At 55.9% G+C, this 19,493-nt stretch overlaps 1 protein-coding gene across 5 annotated transcripts in view; it reads right to left on the bottom strand.

The window, feature by feature from the left end:
• PARVB (parvin beta) overlaps window positions 1-19,493 on the bottom strand; it is a 114,996-nt gene that overhangs the window by 44,431 nt on the left and 51,072 nt on the right. For all 5 annotated transcript variants that reach the window (XM_086403217.1, XM_086403214.1, XM_086403219.1 and 2 more), the window contains exons 2-3: window positions 10,256-10,345; window positions 6,712-6,782 (exon numbers count right to left, since the gene is read on the bottom strand). In XM_086403217.1, coding sequence (XP_086259343.1) covers window positions 6,712-6,782; window positions 10,256-10,301 — 117 coding nt within the window. In that variant the 5' untranslated portion in view covers window positions 10,302-10,345. The remainder of the gene's footprint in view (window positions 1-6,711; window positions 6,783-10,255; window positions 10,346-19,493) is intronic.

Here is a 19,493-nt window from a genome sequence, read left to right as displayed (position 1 = left end):
AGAAAGGATGTCCAACTCTTTGCGACTCTGTGGACCACCAGGTTCCTCTGTCCATGGGATTCTCCAGGCAAGAATACTGGAGTGGGTCGCCATGCCCTTCTCCAGGGGATCTTCCCTACAAAGGGATTGAAACCAGGTCTCCTGCATTGCATGCAGATTCTTTACCATCTGAGCCTCTAGGGAAGCCCATGATATAATCCATATGATGGAATATTATTCAGCCATAAAAAAGGAATGGAGTTTGGACACATGCTGCAACACAGATGCATCTTCAAAAACACGATGCCAAATCAAAGAGGCCACACACAAAAGCCACATATTGTATGATTCCCCCTAAATGAAATACCCAGAATATGAAAATTACAGAGACAGAAGAATTCTACAGAGACAAAGTGGTTGCCAGTGGCCAGGAAGGGGGATTCAGGACTGAGTGCTGATGGATATGGGGTTTCTTTCTGGGGGTGATGAAAAGTCCTCGCTTGATAGAGGTGATGGTTGAACAACTCTGGGAGGACACCAACAACCACTGAATTGTGCGGTACGGGAATTCTACCTCAGTACACCTGTTATTAAGAAGCTAATGTCTAGAATGCAGGTGTTAGCATCTGCCTCTGCAGGGGTCATAAACCTCGGCGATCTCACCAGTGTTACTGTCACCAGCCCTGGAGCTCTCTGCGTGTCAGAAGCCCCTTTCTGATTTACTCAGCACAACCAGCAGCACCTAGCACATAGGTGTTCAGCACTTAGACACCGTCCTAGGTGTTTAAGCTACAAACATGACCTCTGTCTCATGTGGGTCACAGATGCTTGCTGGTCCTCTCACAGCCAGCAGAGGGCGCTGGTTCCCGCCCCACCACACCTCCACCCACTGAGAGTCAAACCCAGATTCACCTTCTGCCACCTCTCTGATCCCACCTCTGACCACCCTCATCCTTGCTGTCGAAGCTCCATTCTGCCTCCCTCGTTCGCCCTCATACCTGCCCACACGTGCTTCCAATGGGGTCTCTGCACTTGCTGCCACCCTAGGTACCAAACAGCAGGTCTCCGCCCAAACGCCCACCCTCAACCACCCCACCGAAAACAGAAGGGAGAGGAAACCACCCGCTTCTTGCTTTAGGTTCCTCCCAAGTGCTCACACGACCAGGTCACATATTCACTCGTCCCTGGACACGTCCGTCTCCGCAGCTGGACCACCAGCCTGCTCAAAGCCATCGCCCCCGGGGGGGAGATTAGGAACAGAACCTCGAAGGTTCTCAAACCAACCGCAGAGCTGCCTGCAGACCAAAAGGCCTCTCGGGCACGCAGACCTTCGCCTCACCCAGGACACAGACCTGTTGGAAAACACACAGAGATGTCTCTGCTATGAGGAGACTAAAACTTCAAAAATTCCCATTTGGATCTCTGACCTGGTCAAAGTGCAAATACAAAACCGAGACAGAAAAGGGATAAAAGTCAAATTTCACCCAACACGCCACAGAGGTCAGCTCTGAGAAGCAAAAGCAAACCGGCCGCCCCACTTCACTGCCGCCCCAGCAGAGGTGCAGTGACCCCGGCCACCACCAGTCACGTTATCCTTGTACCGTCCAGGTCACCCGTCTCAATCCTCTGTCTCACAAAAGACTTTTTAAAGATGGCAGCTGTCCTTATGTTTTCGAGATGTACTCATTTGCAAACCCCGACTCCCGTAGGCACGTGTCTAGGACGTGATATTAATGGTGCCCTTGGCACAGGGCTCTTTGCATGGACCTTCCACAAGCTTGCTTAAACTAGAATAAAAAATTACTTCCCTGAGTTCTGTCTGAATGATAATCAGGACCTGCAGCCTGTCTCCCCCAAAGCTATGACAGTTATGTTTTAATCACTTCCAAATACGCTTGTCATGGCTTAACTCACTGAGGATGCAGGCTCATTACAACCTGCAGACACATCACCAGGCATCTCTGCCCAGCGAGGACGGCATCGTCTTCTGCCGGAAGACCATCCTTGTGCAGCTGACTTTCTTCTTAGGGACAAAAGGAGGGAGCAAACAGAACTTAATAACCCAGAAGAGTCTTGTCCAATAAACTGGGAGATGAGACGGGAGATCTGCTCCTGGGGAGAAATGCCAACCCAGGGACGACACCGCCTGCCAGCCTTGGACCAACGCAGCCAGCAGGGTGGAGGCCCCTCTCTGGCGATTTACTCTGGAAAGCACAAGAACTGCCATTCCTTCTTCCGAGGATCATTAAAAATACAAAGGATCTCATCTGCAAACTGCTATCCTGCCCGGGCAGCACCAGCTATTCACCCTGTAAGAGAGTCAGGGCGCTCCTGGAGGATGCCAGCTCAAAGGACCACAGGATGAAACCCGTGCAGAGAGGAGACAGGAGAAGTCTTTCTTGAACCCGCAGGACACTCACTTCTAAATTCGAACCACAGACCTGCTGGTGTGCCTCCCTCCCGACTCAGCCCTGTTCACACCCACGTTTCAGTGCCCAACACAGCACCCTCTAGACAGCAAGCACGTAGCATCCGATGTCACCCCCATGCGTGTGGATGGGCACAACGGTTCTCCTACTGCAATCCGAGCCGGGATTTGAATCCAGGAAGCTGACTCCAGAGCCCACCACGCCCACCCCTTCACACTGCGTCATACACAGTAGGTGCTCAAAGACGGTGCTTCAATGAACCGCCTCGCTCCTAACGCCCGGCTTAGCCAGAGCCCGGTGTGCCTGTTGGTTGGTTTGTTTTACGGGAAGCAGAGAGCAGCTCACCATGTTTTAAATGGTGACAGCCCGGAGGAGGGAGGTTCAGAGAGGCTAAGTCGACAGAGAGAGACAGGACAGCGGCCCAGACGAGAGGTTAAAAAGTGCAGGCGATGGAAAACAGAGAAAAGGCAAGGAGTCTGTGCTTCCTCTGAAAGGTCCCGCTGGTCCCAAGGCTGGGGTGTGGCCAGCTGTCAGGAGGTCAGCCGGACCTCACCCTGACCTGCTCAAGCCTGCACGTGGTCCAAGCCCAGCACCGAAAACAACCGCTTCCGGGCCGAATCCCAGCAGAGGTCCCTAGGAGGCAGCCTGTGCTGGGACCTGCTCAGATTTCATCAACCAGAAGCCTGGATAATCAGAGTCTAGGGCTTCCCAGGTGGCGCTAGTGGTAAAGAACCTGCCTGCCAATGCAGGAGACGTAAGAGAGGTGGGTTGGATCCCTGGGTCAGGAAGATCCCCTGGAGGCGGGGATGGCAACCCACTCTAGTGTTCTTGCCTGGAAAATCCCACGGATAGAGGAGCCTGGCGGGCTACAGTCAATGGGGTCGCAGAGTCAGACACAACTGAAGCGACTTAGTACCCACACACAGTGCAAGGTGGGCATTCTGAAAAGCAGTAAGGATCACACAGGCAAAGTGGACGGAGGTCTGTCTGAACCACCAGGCCTGGCCATCTGCTCCCCTCACCCAGCTCCCCAGGGCTCCTGGCGAACCACCTGCATCAGTATCCATAGGTCCCCCCAGCCCTTGCCCCCTCATCCCAGAGCTTGCCTTCTCAAGATTCGGATCCTGGAGGTCTGAACTGAGGCAAAAGGCCTGTCCTGCCCATGGGCTGGGCTGCACCCTCCCCCACGTGGTCCTGATGCAGAGCCTCACAACCAGCTACCAGCCCAGCTCCCCAGTCAGCACCATGGTGTGCGGTGACCTCAGGGCACCAGGGTTCAGCGGGGAGCAAAACACGGACAGTCCCCGATGCTGGGGGCACGTTCTAGAGGGAGGAGAAAGAACAAAACCAAACAAATAAACAGGCAAGTATTCCAGGCAGCAGAAATTTGAGGCAAAGAGGGCAAGAACGTGGAGGGTGGGGCGGCACAGGCAGAGAGGGAGCCAGAGAACCCATCCCTGCGGAGGAAAATTCAAGAGAAAACCAAAGGCTGAAAAACAGCGCTCCAGGCAAGAGGCTGCGGGCGCAGAGGCCAGGCACGTGGTGGGGTCCCGAGAGCCGCCCTGGGGGGTGATCTCCAAGCCCCTGGCACGTCCTGCCCAACAAAGCATCCTGGTTTACATGGGGACCTTGGCGGGCAGGAGAGGACCAGTGTCTGGGAGGAGTGGGCTCTCAGAACTGCCCACCGGGTAAGAGAGGGAGAAGAGGATATTCCCCACTCTTTCCGTCTTTAGTCCTCCTTTGCCCCCCAAGGTATTAATGCCCCACATCCCCAGCCCCTCCAGTTGGCACACTCTACACCCCAGACGTGGGCCAGTACCTGAACTGGGAATCTGGGGGACGTGGAGCTGCCAAAGCCTCCTCGGGACCCCGTCGGGCTGGCCCCGGATGCAGAGATGCTGTGGTCACTCCGTGTGGGCTGACCAAGGACGCGCAGCTGCCCAGCACTCACCCCAAAGAGGCCAAAACTGCCTGCGGTCTTAGGAGGCAAAGCAGAGGCCGATGGGGCTGAGCGAACCTGGAAGGGGCAGGAAGCGGCTCTGGATCCCATACAGCAGGGAGGTGGCTTGTTTGTCTTGCATCCCTGGGGTCCAGCGCAGCTCCCTGACCCCCAGCCAGGGCTCAGGAGATGAGGCCTCAAATGGACAGACTCATTCAAGATTGGACACTTCACACTGGTTCACAGGATCACCTGGGGCGGAGGCGGGGAGTTACTTCTCTCTGAGTCCCCGTGTGGATGTAAGGATGATACCCAGCTCCCTGGGACTTGTTTCAAGGAGTTGATGCTCACGGGCTGTCAAGCTTTGCTCAAATGTCGAAGAAGGAAAAAATCAGAGCAGGCACGTGATGGTTCATTTTAAGTATCAGCTTGGCCGGGATGGACGCCAAGGCAGCTGATGAAACATTTGTTCTGGGTGTGTCTGTGCTGGGGTCTCCGGGAAGAGATCGGCATTTGACTCGGTGGCCTGAGTAAAGCAGGGGGGCCCTCCCCAGCATGGGGGGGTGGCACGCAATCCAGGGAGGGCCTGAACTGGACAAAAAGGTGGAGGAAGGCTACATTCTGCCCTCTTTGTGCCTGGGGCATCCGTAGCCTGACCTCTCGGACCCACTTTCCTGGGCCCCCACTGGCAGAGGGCATATTAAGGGACTTCTCAGTCTCCAGCATCACGTGAGCTGATCCTTATAATAAATCTCTATAGAGAGACAGAGATATAGATAGAAACACAGGCAGACAGAGAGATAAGACAGGTAGAAGGAGACAGAGAGGTAGAGAGACAGGGCCACCTCCCACGGGTTCGGTTCCTCTGGGGAACCTGACAAGCACAGACATCCCCTTCTCCTACTTAAACGCCGCCCACGCCGGTCCAGTGGTTGAGAATCCGCCTTCCCGTGCAGGGGACGGGGCTCCATCCCTGGTTGGGGAACTGAAATCCCACATGCCGTGAAGCAACTAAGCCCGCACACCACAACCACTGAGCCCGCGTACCGCAACCAGAGAAGCCCACGTGCCGTAACTGAGGCCCGACACAGCCAGATAAACAAATAACTAACGTTTTACACACATCGCCCGAGGAGAACACCGTGGTGGCTGAAATGCAGGGTCATTTTTCCTCACCAACATTCTTCAGTTCAGGAAAAAACCAAAGTGGTATTTGGCGGGGGGGGGGGGGGGGGAATCTAAACCAGGCAAATGTAAACGAGGCGATTTAAGTCATTCAGCACCAACATGCTGGGATGGGCCCTAAAACAGGCTGGAGAAGGAAACGGCAACCCACTCCAGTGTTCCCGCCTGGAAAAACCCCATGGACCGAGGAGCCTGGTGGGCTACATTCCACAGGGTCGCAAAGAGTGGGACACGACTTAGCGACTGAGCACCCGATGCACGCACTGAAACAGACATTCTCTGTCTCGACGTTTTAAACAGCCACAACTTGCAAGGCTTCTGTTTATCCTGAAGAAGCCCTCGTGAAAAGGCAGTTGTGTCCCAACCGCAGCGGTTAAGGGGGAGAAACTTTTGAAGAGCCCCCTTTGATGGGATGTGTGAGTGGCACTGTCCTAACTGCGTCTGCCCAGCCCGAGTCTGCTGGGTCGGGGCTCACAGGGTGAGGATGCGGACAGAGCCCTTGCCAGCCGGGGGATTACCTCTGAAGCCCTGCTGAGGTTGAGATCAGAGTGGTCAAAGTTCAATCTGCGCTTGGAGCCTGACTAACGCTACCAATGAACCCTCACCACGAGGCGGGGCTCGAGAGACCGCTTGGGAGAGACGCGTGGCTGCAGCGGCCCCGAGAGAGCCCAGAGCCAGCGCCCGTCCCCCACCCCTGCTTCCCTGACTTTCAGGAACTAGGTGGCTGTCCTCTGGCCTCGCCTGTCCCCGAGCGTCCAGACGTGGCTGAATCTGCCCACTACCCAGAGCAGGGGTGTCACCATCCGATGAGGACCCACAGGAGCATCCAGAAGAACCCACAGGCCCGCTTTTCAGAGCCTCCTCTGAGCTCCCCTCTTGCTCCAGAGTCTGATGCCTTGATCTCGTCTGCAAGGTGCTATGAGAGTTCACTGCGGCTGCTCGTTCCCAATCTTAAGAAAAGGGTCCCCACGTCCTTGGGTACAGCACAGGAGGGTGAGCGGGCCATCTGAGAGCCCCTGGGGCCGGGCACCCCTGGGAGATGCTCCAAGCCGTCCCGTCCACCGAACGCAGCATTGAGGCCCCTTGACCAGCCCCCCGGCTTCACTCCTTTGACCCAGAAGAGCCTGAACCCAAAGTCTTGCCCTCACAGGACAGCCCAACCGGGAGGCTCACCCTCACCTTGACCAGCTCCTTGAATCTGGGGTCGTCCCTGGAGGTGGGGTCGATTACCGTGCGTTCCTCGTTCTCCTCTGTGGGGACAAAGGACAGACGGGTTAGCGTTGGTGGGGGCAGCTGGCTTCCCTCGCACAGATGGGGGGATCGAGAGCAGAGACACCCCCAAGGTCTTCTCAGGAGCAGCCCTGCAGCCAGGCACACGGCCGAGGTGGGCGGGCCTATCTTCCAGGAAGCCATGGGGCACCTACCCTGGTATTTTGGGAGAAGCGATGGGGTGCTGGGGGAGCACTGATTCAGATCCGGAGAAAAGTCACTATAAATAAACCTGAGGAAGAGTTGTCCTTCACCAAGAAAGCTTGCTGCTACGTACGATGGTATGGACAAAAACATTTGGCGGGAAGGGTACTGAAAAAAAAGGACATTTCACAGCAAAGCGTGTTTATCCATATTCTGTTTCTGTTTTGTTTTTCCCTCCATGGTTTGGCCTTGACCATGGACGATGGGCACCAGCGAGCTTGGACAGAGAGATGACACGGGGTAATACGTGGACACGCATGCACGCTCTGTTGCTCAGTCGTGTCCAACTCTTTGCGACCCCATGGACTGTAGCCCGGCGGCTCCTCTGTCCATGGGATTTCCCAGGCAAGGATACTGGAGCAGGTGGCCGTGCCCTCCTCCAGGGGACCTTTCTGACCCAGGGATCAAACTTGCATCTCCTGCATCGCAGGCCACTGAGCCAGCAGGGAAGCCCAGTAAGTGGACAGCCAAGGGGAAAGACTGGCAGACACCAGACACAGAACAAAACTGACCCTGAGCATTAGAAGGAAAGAGAAGAGGCACGGCCTCTGGCCCTTGGGACGTGCAGGTAGAGAGGACCAGGGTCCCGGGGCCCACACAGGCCCCACGCCTGGGACTGTCCACGTTGGTAGGGATGACTGGCTTTGAGGGACAGAGACTTCACAGCAGCAAAGTTTAAAACCTGACAGAGGGCAGGCACTATTTTTGGTCGTGCAGACTTGGTGCTTGAGAAGGAGGCTCCAAGTAAGCTGCAGGGGCCCACACAGGGCCCTGATGAGGCCCTAGCGGCCTCCCACCGCTCCCCGGGTCAAGGCCAGCATCCTCCACGCGGCCCCCCAGGCCCTCTGCAGCCTCTGTCCCCAGCTCTCCCCGGCGCCCTCAACCCAGTCCCTCCAGACTTCGCTCGCCCTTCAGCAAGCCTCTTGCCACCATCGACCACAGGGCCTAGGCACTTCCTACTCCATGTCCAACACCTTCTCCCCCGACTCCACTCCCCAGTCGCTCAGCTCTCAGCTCCCAGTGCTGACTAGGCTGGTTCTTATCAAAGTCACAAGAGCTTCAGGGGCCAGCAGGACCTCAGAGAGGGAACTGAAGAGCACTGACTCCCAGCCAGGAGCAGCGGTTTAGGCAAAGGGTAAGACAGGAGAGTTCGGGCCCAGGGAAAGGCAGGGTCAAGGCATCACGACAAACAGCAACCTGCCCCTCGTTTCCTAAGCATTTCCTAAGTCTGTTTCCTAAGCGCTGCTGTTGGTCTAAAGCAGGTCCTCAGCCAGGAGCAATTGTGTCCCCAGGCCCCCAAGGGGCCGCAGCGATGTTTGGAGGCATTTTCATCATCCTCACTGGTGGTGCGGGGTGGCGGGGTAAAAGCTACAGGACTCTAGTGGGTGGAGACCAGGGATGCTGAGCAAAACCCTGCAACACGAGGGACAGCCCTCCATTAAAGAACTGTGTGTTTAGTCACTCAGTCGTGTCCAGCTCTTTTGTGACCCCACAGACTGTAGCCCATCAGGCTCCTCTGCCCAAGGAATTCCCCAGGCAAGAAAACTGGAGTGGGTTGCCATTTCCTTCTCCAAGGGATCTTCCCAACCCAGGGGACCGAACCCGCGTCTCCAGCACTGGCAGGTGGATTCTTTACCACTGAGCTGCATAAGGAGTCTTCGCGACATCAAAGAATTATGCTGTGCCAAATGTCCATAGTACCCAGGGTCGGGGGAGGTGATTTCCAGACAGTGCTCGTCGGTTTCCCCCGGGAGAGAGTCACCTGCCTGGGCAGCAGCTGCAGCCAGCCTGAGGACACAGCACGAGAGGGTCTTCAGAGGGCTGAGGGGAAGCCCCGGAGGACCCACGCGTCTCCGAGCCCGCCCAGCACTTGGCCGCAGGTCGGCCGTCTGGACGGCCTTTGCGTTTCTTTCTCACCAGCTCCCGCTGGCCTGGCCTTGTGCTGGGAACCACAACAGAGGCATCCACCAGGACTTCCCTTTGAACCAGGGACTGGAAAGGAGCAGAATGTTCCAAGACAGCCTTCCAGATCCGTCAGATCCCAAAGCACGCGCTAAGGAAAAACGTGTCCAGGCCGTCACCTCATCAGTGTTGGTGGGGACGTGGTCCCAGGGAGGTGGGCGCAGGGCCAGGACCACTTGGCAGGTCCCACCCAGCAAGCCCCTGGTGTTGGGAGGCCCCTCCAGCTTGCATAGAGATGGGGCAGGTATTAATACTTTTTCTGATTTTCTGTATTTTTTTATATTTTTTTGGACATGTATGCACTGCTTTCTTAATCTTTCTTTTTCGCTGCACGGGGTCTCATTGCTGCGTGGGGGCTACTCAAGTTGTGGTGCGTGGGCTTCTCATTGCGATGGCTCCTCTTGCTTCCCTTGTTCTCTTGTAATTCCCCTGTTACAGGCTCTAGGGCATGCAGGCTTCCGCACTTGCAGCACAAAGTCTCAGCAGTTGCAGCTCTTGGGCTTAGCTGCTCCACAGCAAGTGGAATCCTCCCAGACCAGAGATCGAACCCATGTGCCCTGCACTGGCAGGTGGATTCTTATCCACTCGACCACCAGGGAAGTCCCTGTTCTGTATTTTCAGATGCTTCGACATCCCGGGGCCTTAGGGACTTACGGGGACTCCCCGCTCAGAGCCAGCTGCCTCCCAAGACAGCAAATGTGTCCCCTCTGAGTGCCTTTCAATGGAAACAACCAACCCAGAGCCCACCCCCCGCACCAGCCAGCTCTCTAACTGAGCTCCCATGGGGCTCTTACACACCCAGCCAACAGCCCCTGCCCTAATCACCTGAGACCAGGTACAGACTCCTCAGGGCAGTTCCTGTGTCCCAGAGGTCCCTGAAACTACCTGAACCAGCAGATCAAACCTGCTCATGAACTCTGCTCACCCACTCTGTCCTGTGAAAACCACAATAAAGGTGTCTGCTCGTCCTTCCCTGACACTGCTGCCCTCCCCTGGCACCCGGGGAACCGTGAGTGCAACAAACCATCTTTTCAAGGACAGTTGGCTCCCCGATCTCTTGGCCCGTCATACTTAAATACTAATAAAGCTGACATTTGCAACCAGAGAGGCCGAAACCTACAAGGGAAAGCTCTCTTTGTTCCTGCAGACTTTTTTCTAAACACGACCTTGAGCTGAGAGCCCGGCGTGAGGTCTGATCACAAGGCTCCTCGTCGACCCTCCCAGACCGACCGCACACCCAGGGAAGTGCAGCTCGCCCAGGACAAGGAGCTGGCGGAAGCGACAGTACCGAGCAGGGAGTCTTCGGGGTGGACCTCCACTGGGGCGGGGCACATGGGCGAGTTGATGGCATTCTTCCCTTCTTCCTGGAGGTCACTCACTGTCAAGAGAGAGAGAAAGGGCAAAACCAGTGAGTATAAATGAACTAGCACGTCTTCACACGTTGGCAGTGGAAACAAAGAGAAATCAACTTGTGTTTTTAAGGCATTTAACAAACATTCCTAAGTGGCTGGTTGCCCAGAAAGAGTCCGAGGAAAAATGCCCCGAACCAAGAATACATTCTACAACTCCTCGCCCACGCCGGAGAGTGCCCAGTTCTGGCCAAGCCCTGCCAGGCTGTTCTCACCGCTCTTTGGAACACATAAGACACGGAAGCTTCTGGATGCTTCCAGATCTTGCCCAGGGCTGCTGGGGTGGACACAGCTTGGATCGCGGTGACAGGGTCTGAGAAGGCAGGGTCCCTCCCCCGACTCGGACAGTTGTGGACTCCGGGTGTGAAGACCCTCCCTGCAGGCACACAGGCAAGCCCAGAGTCAGAGGCGGTGCTGCTGTCCGTGGCCAAGTTCACGGGACAGAGTCCTGCTGGCCTGACGCCCGGGGATGCCCAGGGTCAGGAGCAGTGGAACACACGGCAGAGTCTAATAAACTGGACCCAGAGACCTGGAGTCTCCTGAAGCTTCGCAGGGACCGCAGGGCTGGCTGCACAGTGAGTGGGGCGGCCTCCATCCACAGAGCAGAGAAGGTCCCTGCCGCCCCCCCACCCCACCCCTGTGCTAGAGACCCTCCAGGAAAGTAGCTCGAGTCTCACTGGCCAGGACGTCACCCCGACACCGGGGGGCTCACAGCCTCAGCCTTCAACACCACGTTCCTTCCACTGGCCCCAACTGCGTCAGACCCGAGGCTCCAGCCCCCAGCCCCCATGCAGTGGGTGCAGGGGGCCCTGGGATCTGCCCCCTTTCCAGCCCTTGGCTGAGAACCGCTGGGCAACAGTCCCCCACCACGGACCACACAACCAGCCTCTCCCTCGGTGGTCTCCAAGGACAAGAGCCCCAGCTTTCTCCTCCGTTTTGTGTATTTATTTTTAATAGTCATTGATCTACAATGTTGCATTAGTTTCCAGGCCTTCACCTCTGTAATGAAAAGGCCTCAGAGGTGGAGACCTATTTCCCCGTTCAAATCGAGGTCACCTTGAACACCTCCAATTCTGGGACCTGGAGGGGCAGGGGCACAGAGAAGCCAGGCGACAGGCACGATGGCCTCGAGCAGGCAGGCACGTCTGGGAACCTCTCTGCCTGTCTTCTCAAACGTCAGGACCCCCGCAAGGACTGAATGCAGTGATGAACGTGAGACCCTGAGGTCGGAGCCGGGCACGCCCTGGGCTCCCTGGACTCAGCCACAGACCCAGCTCTGGGGCCAAGGCCGCCTCTGCCCTGCATGAGGATGACGGCAGTAGGGCCCAGGATGCCGGCTTCCAACGTCAGGAAGACCCTGATACAAAACTAAAAAGCCAGGGGGTGGGCCGAGGCTCTCCGGCACACACACAGTCTACAGCAGCAACGCTTTATACGATTCACAGCAAAAGGTGGAAACGGCCCACGTGTCCCCCGACAGATGAACAGGCGCACCAGTGTGGTCTAAACACACAACCGAACGTGATCCACCCACAAAAAGGAAAGGCATTCAGGCACACGCGGCCACGGAGCCATGTGGACACTGTACTGAGGAAAATAACCCAGACACGAGACGGCAAGCCCTGCGTGGTTCCACAGACACGAGGTCCTGAGAGCCAGATCCAGAGCGACCGAAAGTAGAATGCTGGGTGTCCGGGGCTGGGCACAGAGGCCAATTATGGGCAGTCGGGGGTAAGGGGGGCAGAGCTTCACTTTGGGCAGACGGAAGAGGTCTGGAGGTGGAGGGGGTGACGGCTACGCAGCATTGCGAATGTACCCACTGAACTCTGTGCTTTAAAAAGGATTAAAAGGGTAAATTGTACGTTGTGTGTACGTTACCACAATTTAAAAGGAAAAGAAAAAGTGGGCCCCTGCCAACAACAGTCTGGAAGGCCGACGCCCTGCAGCTGGAGGCGTCACAGTCTCTCCCCCGCCCCCGCCCCACATCCTAGGAGCAGAAAGCCACCTTTTTATCCCCGCATCCCTGGCCGAACTCTGTGCAAGAAGCAGACACGTGGGAAACACCTTCACGAGCAAATGGGTTTGAGACGCACACACGCCCACCCGGCTCCCCAATCCAAAGATCCCCAACCGGTCACTCAGACCCCCGAGAAAACAGACCGAGCTTCAGCAATTACTTTTCCTGCAGAACCAAGTTACAGAGTCTTTGAACCAGCGAAGAGCTTTCCAAGGCAGAAAAGGGAAGCGGGGAAAGGAGGTTTTTCACAAAAGTCCTTGAAAGGGGACGTGGATAGTGGCCGGGGCCCCTTACTCCTGCCTCCTGGGCCGATGTCACCAATGGAGAACAGAGAGGCCAGGGAGGTCCCTCCCGGTCAAGTCCGTCTGCGGTGGTTCTGTTCTCCGAGGAAAAAGAACAGAAGACCTGGGTGTCACACAAGCAGAGGGCTGCATAGGCGGGCTTCAAGTCCCAGGTGAGCCAGGCAGCTGAGTCCTTACAGTGAGCCCGCAGCTCCTCCCAGAAGCCCCAGACCTGCCTCTCAGGTCATCCACTCTCCTGGACACCGGGCCTGGGCCAGAGCGACCAGTGGTGGGTGGGGGTGCGGGGGTGAGGAAATAAAGAGATGCTTCCAGAAGTCCTGCCGCCTGATCTCAGCAATAAGGAGGCGTGGAGGGGGGAGGGCGCGGGAACGGCATTTTCAAAGCAGAGAAACTGGGTCACATGAAAACAGAGAAATTTTCACACCGCCCTTGAACATCAAAGATAACACTAAACAGGGCTCGGGATCTGGCGGCTTTAATGGATGAGAAATGCTCGCACAAACCTGCCCAGAACTCAGGGCCAACAGCACATTCCTCAGGCCTGTGAAGCATAAAGCCCCAAGGAACAGAAGTACGGTCTGTGACCACCGAGCCCCGGGTCAGATCTCACCGTACCCTCTGCGGACGTGTGGCCTCTAACAAGACCCTTCACCTTGCCCAGCCTCAGTTTCCCTGTCTGGAACATGGGGAGGCAGCAGCACCTACCTCATAGGGGCTTCTGAGGAATGAGTTCATCCCAGGGAGAACCAGGGAAGGCTTCCTGGAGGAAGCAGTATCTGAACTTGGCCTTGAAAGATGGCAAGAACCCGGAAAAGGGACTTTGGGCATCCATGCAAAGCCCATGGACGACAGATCAGAGAAGGGATTCTGGAAGCCCTACGTGGCGGCCGAGTCCATGCTGAAACCCAGCAGGGTTCTTCTGGACTCTGCTACTATGCACGGCCTGGGAACCCTGGGGGACACAGCCCCTTCACCGAGGAGCCTTCAGTCCGAGTCTAATGATGGTTTTATGAGGGTCAGTCTGGAGTCTGGAAGGAGGGCGCCCCTTGAACTACGGCTTTTCCCCGAGGCCCCCACTCCACCAGGTCAGTTCAGTTCAGTCGCTCAGTCATGTCCGACTCTGCGACCCCATGGACTGCAGCACGCCAGGCCTCCCTGTCCACCACCAACTCCCAGAATTTACTCAAATTCACGTCCATTGAGTCGGTGATGCTATTACACCATTTCATCCTCTGTCGTCCCCTTCTCCTCCCGCCTTCAATCTTTCCCAGCATCAGGGTCTTTTCAAGAGTCAGTTCTTCGCATCAGGGGGCCAAAGTATTGGAGTTTCAGCTTCAGCATCGGTCCTTCCAATGAATATTCAGGACTGATTTCCTCTAGGATGGACTGGTTGGGTCTCCTTGCAGTCCAAGGGGCTCTCAAGAGTCTGCTCCAACACCACAGTTTAAAGGCATCAATGCCAGGTCAGTGGCTTTCCGCTAATCCCAGGAATATCTTGGCTTTGAAAGCACTAGTCCATTTGCCAGAAAGTCAGACACTTCAAAGACCGGAAATGCCAATGATCTTGCGTCTCAGAGATAGATCCGCCAGTGTGTGGTGTGCACGATGGGTGTGGGCGTTCAAAGGGCCTGGGGTCCAAAGTCCCAGGGCCAGGGACTCACTGTTGTGCTAAGGGTCTGCCCGTATCCACACTAAACCCAGCAAGCAGTGCGTTCCCAACCAAGGTTCACCTTCCCGCAGTGATACTCGGCTCTGTGGGCTACATGGGCGACACAGGGCTGCGGAGGAGCCAGGAGGGCCGGAGGCTGGGAGAGGCTCAGAAGGCAATCCGGGAGAGGCCCTGATCGCTCCGGTGCCCCTGTGGGGACAGCCACACCTCACCCAGCCCCGGGGTGCAGAGCGGGCTACGCAGACCACCGTCGCCAAAACCCAGGAGCTTTCAGAATAAAGCTGGAAATTTAGGGTTTGAGGCAGAATCTCCCAATTTATAAACGCAAGCAAGTAATTCAAACTCTGTGGCCCAGACAGGGGCCTCCAATTTGCAATCCCAGGTCACAGTAAATGTCCAGCCCACACTCCTGCCTGTCGGTGGGAGAGGGCCAGCGTTTCCTGAGCACCTACTGAGTACCAGGCACCTTCCATGCCTTCCACTCATCTAATCTCCCAACGCGTCTGTGAGGGAGTGGCTGGCCCTGGCTTGGTCCTCGCTGGGCTGGTGTCTATGAAGGCATTTGATATATACCAACCATGAGCCCTGCAGGCAGGACTGAATCATTTCTACCTGGTCTTCACTCACTCTGCCCAGCTATGTCCTATCCACCTTCAAGCCTCAGCTTGCTGGCCGCCTCTTCCAGGAAGCCCTCCTGGGTGCTCCTCGCCCATTCCAGGCTCCCTTCTGCCCAGCTCGCATCCCACTGCTGCTGCTGCTGCTGTTGCTTCAGTCGTGTCCTATACCCACCTCTTTCCTGGACCATCTGCCCACACCAGTGATGGCTCGGCTCCTGCACGTAGTAGGTGTTTACATTTGAGAAGCTGCACAGTGAGGGGCTTGGAACCTGGGAGCCAGTCTGTTGTTTAACTGCTCCATGCCTCAGTTTCCATCTGTGAAATGGGCCTGATTCACCCCCAGAGACGGAGAAGGTAATGACCACGCAGAACAATGTCTGTCATGCAGCAAGCTCTCGGTAAGCACTAGCTTCCAGCTTCTGCCAAACAGAAGGAGGCCTATGTATTTCCAAACCCCATCTTCCTTCCATCACCCCACCCAGAGACCAGGCAAGGTTTAAAACACACACCACCTCTCCTGATTGGAATGACAAATGCATGAAAAGGAGAAAAGAGAATCAAAAACTAAAACCTCAAACGTCTCACAAAGGGCCTGCCATTTACACCCCAGGCTGAGCACAAAGGTTCCATCCTTGATTTTTTTTTTTTTAATCTTTTTCTTCCTACGGGTTCCACTTATTTATTTATTTATGCCCAGGCTCTTTCCCCTCCAAAAAAGGCTTTTAGGCAGCTTTTTCTTTTTTTTCCTTTCCCCTTTTGACATTATTAAGAAAACACAACTTTGAAAGCAGGCTGCTTTTTAAAGAGCAAGGTTACCCTCAAGGGAAAACACAGATCTGAAGACAAAAAGGTTCCTTGCTCCATGAGGGGCACTGGGGCGGGAATGGGGAGCACAACTCACCCCCTGTAAAGACGGGGTGCAGGACTCTCCCCGGGGGCTGATCTGCTGGGGGTTCAGCGAAGATGCGAAGACCCCATGGTAGGCGAGCCACAGCCCTTGGAGACCGAAGTGCTGACACTCCATTCTGGAAGCCTTTCCAAGTGCGTCCTTTCAACACGGCAGACACGTCTGCCACCGATGAGGGCTTTTACACCATATATACCCACATCCTGGTTTTCCCAGAGAACAAAAGGACGGGGGGAGAGTTTCCAGCGGGCTGTCTGAACCAAGATCAAAGAGAAACCCCAACAAAAGCGGCCGCATGCCCACCCCCGGCTCCCCAGCTAAAAGAAGAACTTGGAAATGGCAGGAAAGCTGTCTCAATTTGGGGCACTTAACCAGCCCGTTTCAAGACGTGCCCACTTGCAGTTATGACAGATCCTACTCGAGGAAACGGAGTGGTCCTCAGAGCTGCCAGGAAAGACAAAGAAGGATAAAGGAGGGGGTGTTCCACGTGACTCCATGGACCCCAGATCTCTGCCCCTGCCACCCCTCCCCTCCCCAGACCCCTGTCCCTCCCACCCCACCCCTCCCCAGACCCCTGTCCCTGCCACTCCACCCCTCCCCAGACCCCTGCCCTCCCACCCCACCCCTCCCCAGACCCCTGCCCTCCCACCCCACCCCACCCCCAGAGCCCTGCCCCTGCCACCCCACCCCTCCCCAGACCCCTGTCCCTCCCACCCCACCCCTCCCCAGACCCCTGTCCCTCCCACCCCACCGCCAGACCCCTGTCCCTCCCACCCCACCCCCAGACCCCTGTCCCTCCCACCCTACCCCCAGACCCCTGCCCTCCCATCCCACCCCCAGACCCCTGTCCCCCCATCCCACCCCCAGACCCCTGTCCCCCATCCCACCCCCAGACCCCTGTCCCTCCCACCCCACCCCTCCCCAGACCCCGTCCCTCCCACCCCACCCCCCAGACCCCTGCCCTTGCCACCCCACCCCCCTAGGCTGGGGAGGGAGAGTCAGGGTTAACTCCATGTGTGTTAGAAGGACCCAACAAAATCTCTGTTAAATAAAGCTCTCCGTCCACGGGACACAAAAGCGTCAGGCACGACTGACGTGTGTGACTTCGCACCCACACATGCTTCCCCGGGGAAGGGAGAGCTTTCTACGATTCTCCACCAACTCTCAGCGCTCAGAGGGATTGCTTCTTCACAGAAGTTACACAGTTTATCAGAATAACTAAGTTCATCAGCCATGAAGGTCTTCCTAACAGAGCAGCTCTTCTAAAAATAAATGAAGTTGTATTTCATGTGGGGAGCTCACAGCTCAGTGGAGAGACCATAGGGCCCAAATGAGACCTTAACAAGCACGATGACACCCACAGACTCGACAGCTGGTTGGGGGGGAATCCAGACTCGACAGCCCTGCCTGACAGCCAAAGACCAGGTGATCAAATGACCGGATGGTCATAATTCAAGAGGATGAGCTACTTCCGCCGTATCATCCTCGTAAAGGCCTTGATACAGGAGGCCCAACCCTTCCCGGGAAGTCAAGGCTCCAGCTCCAGGATTCTCCGGATTGCGACAGATGGATGCCTGCATGCTGTCCAGGGTAAAAGGCAGGGAGTGCTAACAGTCCCAGAGACAGCCGCTGCCCTTCCCGACCCAGACATAGGGAAAGAGACTTTCAGCCATCCACACGGCAAAACGTAAAAGGAAGAGCCTCTTAACCTTTCCAGTGGCGGATCTGGTTTGTTTTTACTGAGGAAGACAAGCTGGCCCCGTCTCGGGGATGCCAGCCCAACGTAACGAGCTCGGAGTATTTATGTACGTTTAACCCGCCGCAATTTCTCAGGGCAGGATGAGTGTCTGACAAGACCCTGGGAATAAGGAAGCACCGTGACTGCTGCCCGCACCATGGGGATTACTCAGCCTGAACAGTCTGATCGATGGGGTTTGCTCTGCTGCAGTACAAGGTTCCATGTCATTTCTCGAGACGAAATAAGTTGAGAGGCAAAAAGAAATATGTGAGCATTTCAATAAGGCAAAGCTCGGCGGAGGTCAACAGGCGTGTTGACCCCACAGCAAGAGCCCGCAGCTGAAGAGCGGTCTTGCTCAGCCAGCCTCTGGTTTTACAGCAGCTGAGCTAAGGACCGCTGGTGGCCCATGAGGCCGGCCCTGGTCCTGGGGGGAGGCTGGTGTGGGCGGAACACGTGGGAGGGTGTGTCCTGGCCCTTCCGCCCAACCGCCTGGCTCAGCCCCGGGCACAGAGGAGACTCTCGAGGAACAAATGGACAATTACTTAAGGGCAATGCATGTGATGGTGTTGAGTTTGGCTTTTTTTTTTTTTTAAGAATTTTTTTTTTTTTTCAATGAGGACCATTTTTTAAAGTCTTCATCAAATTTGCTGCAATACTGCTTCAGTTTTAAGTTTTGGTTTTTTGGCCACAAGGCACATGGGATCTTCACTCCCTGATCAGGGATTGAACCCGCGCCCGCCCCTCCCTGCAGTGGAAAGTGAAGTCTTAACCCACTGGACCACGAGGGAAGTAATGTGATGGTGCTGACTTTTAAAAAGCAGGTTCCAAAATACGACAGCATGATATTTATGCAAAATACGGAATCAGAAAACTCAAAACTGAGAATTCCCTGGTGGTCCAGTGGTTAGGATTCTGGGCTTCCACTCCAGAGGGGCACAGGTTCCATTCTTGGTTGGCGAAACCAAGATCCTGCATGCTCCATGGCACAGCTAAAAAAAAAAAAAAACTCAAAAATTTATTTGTAAAAAAGAAAATGCAAAGCTATGTATTTCTATTGTACACAATGAATTCATAGAAAAAGGAACGGAAGGATGTGCGCCAACATGACCAGAACAGCATCCCCTGTGAGAGGGCCGCAATGTAAGGACAGGAGGAGGCCAGGGAGGCTCTGCCATGACGGCGTTCACACGGTACTCGCAAAAATTAGAGCTAAAAGAAGGGACAGCAAACGGATGCTCTATAGCAGGGACTCAAAGGAGACAGCAGTTCTACAGGGAAAGAGATCAGAGGCCTACCAGAGGAGGCGAGGCTGCCCGTGGAGCTGATTCTAGGGCCAAGACTGCAGGCGAAAGGCCCCAGTGTGTGGGTGAGAGCAAAGAAGAAAGAAGCAGCCACCAAGACGTGGGACTTAGAACCAGCCTTTGCAGCGGCGGCATCTCGGGTCCTGCCCTTGGGGCGACCGTGGACCGCGCCTCACCAGGATGGCCAGCCAGCTTCCCACAGACCCTCTCTTAGCCTCTTCCCACCCCAAGTCAGCCTCTCCCCTTCTGCAGGTGACCATCTGCACTCCACTTCTTCTCCTCTCCAGCATCCATGTGCCTGTCTTCTGGTGAAGCAGGGCTCAGGTATTCTAGATCTCAGCCAGGGGGTACGCTGACTCCCCAGAACACAGTCAGGGAGGGGACTGGCCCAGTGAGAGCTAACAGCTGCAAGGAGACTTCCCTAGGAATGCAAAATGATGGGCACTCTTTCACCTTGGCCTTGACCTAGAGAGGATGTAGGTGGAAGCCGCCCCCATCACCTTACCACCACTCAGAAACTGGCAATGAAGGCACTGGGTCCGCAGAGCTGAGGGAACAGAGTTGAG

This window comes from Bos grunniens, chromosome 5 (assembly GCF_055505025.1).
Source record: "Bos grunniens cultivar Pamir isolate PY7600 chromosome 5, Bosgru_T2T1.0, whole genome shotgun sequence".
In the NCBI taxonomy this organism is placed as follows: domain Eukaryota; kingdom Metazoa; phylum Chordata; class Mammalia; order Artiodactyla; family Bovidae; genus Bos; species Bos grunniens.
Note: the sequence above shows the minus strand (reverse complement) of the source record. Positions and strands in the feature narration are given on the sequence as shown.